The 5,720-nt window shown below is 48.6% G+C and overlaps 1 protein-coding gene across 1 annotated transcript; it reads right to left on the reverse strand.

Moving 5' to 3' along the window:
• Nucleotides 1–3,879: 3,879 nt before the first annotated feature.
• Nucleotides 3,880–5,720, reverse strand: rassf10b (Ras association domain family member 10b). Its single transcript, XM_062524030.1, has one exon. It carries the CDS (start codon nt 5,510–5,512, stop codon nt 4,169–4,171), a length of 1,344 nt encoding a protein of 447 aa, XP_062380014.1. The 5' UTR covers nt 5,513–5,720; the 3' UTR covers nt 3,880–4,168.

The raw sequence follows: 5,720 nt of genomic DNA on the forward strand, positions 1-5,720 counted from the left end.
CTCATCTGTGAGGTAGGCCTAAACCATTACCAGTCATCAGCCATCTTTGTGCCTGGCCCTCATCACACCCCATCCCTATGACTGCCCTTCCATCGCCTGCTGTTGTCCCCTGCCCAGATTCCTGGCCCACGCGTTCTAGCAACCCGTTAAGTAAAAGCACTTATTACTAATGGACGATTTATTCCCTACACTGGACTATTTGCACCTTCTGATACTACAAATGACTTAACTCTACTGTAACTGACTCTAGGCAGATGGGTTGGGCCCATGAGTCGTGGATCTGTCTGAGGTTTCTTCCTATATATATCTCCAATTCTAGGGAGTTTTTCCTTGCCCGTTACTCATGGGCTCTCTTTGAATGTTTAACACTCTGTAAAGCGCCATGAGACGTGTGTAATGTTTTGCCGCTTAATAAGTGAAATTAAATTGAAATTGAAATTGGTTTAAGCCCATCTCCTCCTCACCTAGATGAAGTGCCCTTGATGAAGACAACTACCTCCTGATGAGCAGGTTGGTCCTCCAATCATGGGACCACCAAGCTCTTCCCATTGTCAGTGCGTCAGTTCAAGAAGAAACCTGAAGGTAAGAAACCTAGTTATGTAAGACCCCATTTGTCTAAGATAAAGTTTGATTGATTTTGAATGTGTGAATGTGATTTTGACACAAATGTGTCACTTTCAGGAAACAGTAGCCTTTTAGGTCAAAATATGTCATTGTTTTGCGTAGGATTGTATCTCCATTTGGAAGCTTATCATAAAAATGAATGTTGCTTTAATACTGTCTCTGTTCTTTCTTCCTTATGTGATTCAGATGCTGGGGACAAGGTTTGAGTCCTAAAGGTGTCCCCAACGTTTTAAAGGTGTTCTTAGAACACTGAACAGTTGCAAGTTCACCATCCTTCATCCCACTTCTCGTTCCGTGAACCTCTGGAGTTGTGACTTTTTCTTAACTGTTCTGTGGTGTTGAGCAACTACAATTCCTGTTAATCCTATATTATAATTTATTTAAAGTGAATAAATAGCTAAAGTAAATCGAAGTGCATCTTTCATTTCAATGAATGTTCAAAATATTATGAATCTTTATTAAGAAAAAATACACATTTGGTTGGCCTATTCATGAGCATACTGTACATCAGCAATTCCACATGTTCTGGGGAATAGGGCACTATTCATATACCATGTATGTGCTATCAATGGGTAAACCACTTTGTGCACAGCATGTTGAAACAGGAAGTGGCTATCCAAACTGTTCCCACAACGTTGGGAGCATGGAGCTGTCCGAAATCTATTGGTTAATGCTGTAGCTCTCAGAGCTCCCTTCACTGGAACTAAGGGGCCGAGCCCAGCTTGGGGATGACCACTTCCTGCTCCAACATGACTGTGCACCAGTGCACAAAGCAAGGTCCATAAAGACATGGATGACAGAGTTTTGTGTGGATGCAGAGGGCTGACCTCAACCCAACAGAACACCTTTGGGATGATTTAAAGTGGGAGATGAGAGACAGTCTCCTCGCCCAACATCAGTGTGTGACCTCACAAAATGCACTTCTGGAAGAATGGTCGGAAATTCCCATGAACACACTCCTAAACCTTGTAGAAAGCCTTCCCAGAAGAGGGGAAGCTGTTACAGCTGCAAAGAGTGGATCAATGTCATATTAAACCCTGTGGATGCCACTTACTGTAAGTTCATATGTGAGTTAAGGCAGGTGACCCAATACTTTTGGCAATATAGTGTATGTGTGTGGTATGTGGGTATGGTGTGTTTTTGTATGTGTGTGTGTGTGTGTGTGTTTGTGTATGAACTTCTAAACTGTGTTTTGAGACAGCTGATTGGAGGAACTAGTCCTCACACAAGCACACACGCACACACATACACACACACACACACACACACACACACACACTTCTCAGACACACAAAACACACCCTCTCTCTCTCGCTCACACACACACACATGCCTGAACATGCATACGCCCAGAGGTATCCACCTCGAGCACAAACACACTTACACAAGCATCATATAAAACTGGGTGATATATGTATGTGTGTGTTTGTTTGTGTGAGAGAGAGAAAGTAGAAAGCCTTAAGTGTGTTACATGTGTTATATGTGAAAGACATAGAGTGAGACAGAGAGAGAGTGTGTGTGAGAGAGAAAATTGATCTCTTATTTCTTTCCATTGGATCAATTCTTTCCTAAATTCAGAGAAATGCACCCAGACCATCAAAACACAAGTTTGAGCCCTTTTCAGACAGGTTTTGCGCACATTTTGCGATAATTGCTTATCGCATCTCTGACAGTAGCGGACATTCAGACATGAAGCATATATGCGCAATGTATACGGCCATCTGTTGTTCACATCTATGTAGAATTTCCGTAAATTGGGCTTTAGTTCGCTGGGCAGATAATGACGCCTAATAAATGTGGCCGCACTGACAGCTGTGCATGCGAGTGTAGTTTTCCCAGCGGAAGTAGCCTTGCTGCATTACTGTAGGTTACGAAGGTAACACTGGATCTGTGAGACCGAGGATGACCGTCACCATCCCTTTTTAGACCGTAGTGACGGTCAGAGTGAGGTCAAAACAGATCTGCAGCGTGTTAGAGAGATGTAGGCTAACTGTTCAGTGATAGCGGGCACTTTAAATACACGTAATACTTCCCTTGATCATCACTGACAAGTGCAGATTTTTTCCGCGATTGCTGTTCACATAGCAGCTGTGGCGGCAACATTACGGAAACATGACTAGGTCGGCAGCAGGAAAAGTTCCGATAGTAGATATGCGGACATATGCATTCAGACAGCACAACGGAAAAAAAACTACTGTAAAATGTCCGTGAACATTGCGTAAATACACGTCTGTCTGAAAGGGGCTTGAGTTTGAGAATGTTATTAGGAGAGGAACAAAAGAGCGCAACAAGATAGGCCTACTTAGATGCTTGCCACAGAAAAGGGAGTCACTTCCTCAGTGAAGCACACAAAAATCAAACACATACACACACACACACACACACACACACACACACACACACACACACACACACACACACACACACACACACACACACACACACACGCACACATATACCCACACACACGTTTACCTGCACTCCCATCCACACCGCCACACACACACACTGCCGTTGCAGAAATGTATGACACTTGATGCTTTTTTCCCTTTTTTTTCACATACCACTACTTATATGTACTATAAGAAATGCTTTGGCAATACAACTTGTATTTTTTTGTCATGCCAATAAAGCTCAATTGAATTGAGAGAGAGTGAGTGACCTATCAAGACACACATGTGCACGCACACGTACACAGACACACACACACACACACACACACACACACCACACACACACATGTATTTTATTAATTGTATGAATTGTACTAATGTTATTGTACTATGCTCTGTTCTGACTGCTTTGGCAATATTAGTAGCCTACCCCTTGTCATGCCAATAAAGCACTTTGAATCTGAATCTGAGAGAGAGAGAGCGGGAGAGAGAGAGCGGGAGAGAGAGAGAGAGAGAGAGAGAGAGAGAAAGGTGGGGTGGGGATGAGTAACCTGCTCCGCTAAGCCTTCTGACTACAGACGAAAGGTGAGAGGTTCACACAGCTGTGTTTGTGTGTGTTTCAGATAGCTTAGGAGAAAGATATGAAAGATGTCATGATCCATGTTACAAACAGTACTCTCTCTCTCCATCTCTCTCTCTCTCTCTCTCTCTCTCTCTCTCTCTCTCTCTCACACACACACACACACACACACACACACACACACACACACTTTCTGTCACATCCCTTCCCATGTATTTGAAGATGGCTACACACACCAGGAGCTGAGCCACGCTGTTGTCTGTGTATTTTAAAATAGTTTTATTAAACCTCCCACCGCAGCTGCCCTGTTACAGCACACGTCCCCATCAGCTGCACACACAACTCCACATCCCCCTTCAGACCTCCGACATACAGCAGCCTCATTTCCCTTCACAAGCCCTCTTCTGCCGGCGCACTAAGTGCATTTTAAGAGCCGTTGTCTCCGGTGGCTGACACAGTGTCGTTAAATAGCGCACGCACTCGTGAGTTTTACTCTTTGTGGAAACCTCAGCATGCGCTGATGACGGTAATATACTGATGAAGTCCCGGGGCTCGCGGGTGAGTGTCCATATCACACGAGCGACTCGCACACGGGCGGGTTGTCCGAATCCTGGCTGTGTAGCGAGCTCAGACCGGTGTCCGAATCGTCGTCAATTATGTCGACCGTCTTTGAAAGTCCTCTCGCCTGCTCCACCCACGCGCTCTCTGCCTTCACGGAGCACACCGAGTCTGCCACATTTACCGACGGCTCGGGCACTTTCACCTGCACGGATAGTTTGTCCTCGGCGCATAAGTCCAGCGTGCCGACTCTGTCCGTTAAATCCTTCAGCTCGCTCTCCTTTGCCGCCCACAGCTCCCGCGTGAGGTCCAAGTCGGCCTTAATCGCCTCTAAATCCGTGTTCAACCGGAGCCCGATGTACAAGCTCGTGTCCAGCTGCGTTCTGATCCTCTCCGCCTCCAAAGGCAGCGCGCTGTCTGCCGTGCCCTTCTCCGTGCCCAGCGCGAGCTCAGACTCTCCCGGTGGATGATCCTCCTGGTCCGTGCACGAGAGCTCCTCTCTCCTGCGCTCCATCCAGCGCCGGTTCAGCTCGTCCGTGATCTCCGCCGTGAAGCTGTCCAGGAGCAGCTCGTGCTGCGACAGCTCCTCTTGTAGCCTCAGCACCTCCTCGCACCTCCGCGAGTACTCCTCCAGCCTCGTGCGCACCTCCGGGGACCGCTGCTCCTCCTCCGCGGCGTTCGCGTGCGTCTCCAGACTCTGCTCGAACAGATAGGTGTCCTGCACGTAGTTAGTCCCGAGCGTTCTGACCCGGTCCAAGTGGACTTTGGCCTCGCGCTGCTCGATCTCCCGGTCCAGCTCGTGGATGCGCTGGATCTGCTGGCGGATGGTGTGGTCCTGCGAGACGATCAGGTGCACGAGCGTCTCCATCTTCTCCGCGGTGACGGGCTTGTCCTTGCTTAACACCCGCGTGCGCTTCTTGTTGTTGATCTTCTCGAGCTTGCGGAACGCTTTGCGCACAATCCGCCGCTGCTTCTCCTGCGACAGTGCCATGGTAACGGACGCGGTGCTCCGGTACACGCACGAGTTCTCCTTGCTGGCCACCACACGAGCCTCCGCGCTGCGCGGGCCGTTATTGGGCAGAGACGCGTCCTGCTTCACGAGCACGAACCGCACGTTCTCCTGCTCGTCGCCCCACGCGCTCCAGAGGCGCAGGATCTTGGTCTTGTTCGGGAGCACGCGCTCGAACCCCCGCCACTTCTCCACTATGCAGTAGCACGCGGGAGAACCCGCCAGCACGCTCTGCTCTTCCAGGAGAACGCGCGTCACGTCGACGCAGGTGGTCCGCTTGGATAAGCCCGAGACCAGCTTCTCCTCACGGCAAACCCACACCGAGATCTTACCGTCTTCCGTCTCCATCACAGCGTGCGCTCAACGCGCAGTTCCTCACTCACTGCGACAACACAAGCGCGACTGAAAATAATACAAGTTTAAAGTTCTCTGAAGTATCAGAACGTCCGGGACGAATTAAAGTATTTGCGAATCATTTTCGCTCGAGTTGTTACTGACCCAACGTGCGTCTAGCACCTCACGCGCTCCTCGGGATAGTCAGTTCTCACCGGGCTGC

This window comes from Sardina pilchardus, chromosome 21, assembly GCF_963854185.1.
Source record: "Sardina pilchardus chromosome 21, fSarPil1.1, whole genome shotgun sequence".
Classification (NCBI taxonomy): Eukaryota; Metazoa; Chordata; class Actinopteri; order Clupeiformes; family Clupeidae; genus Sardina; species Sardina pilchardus.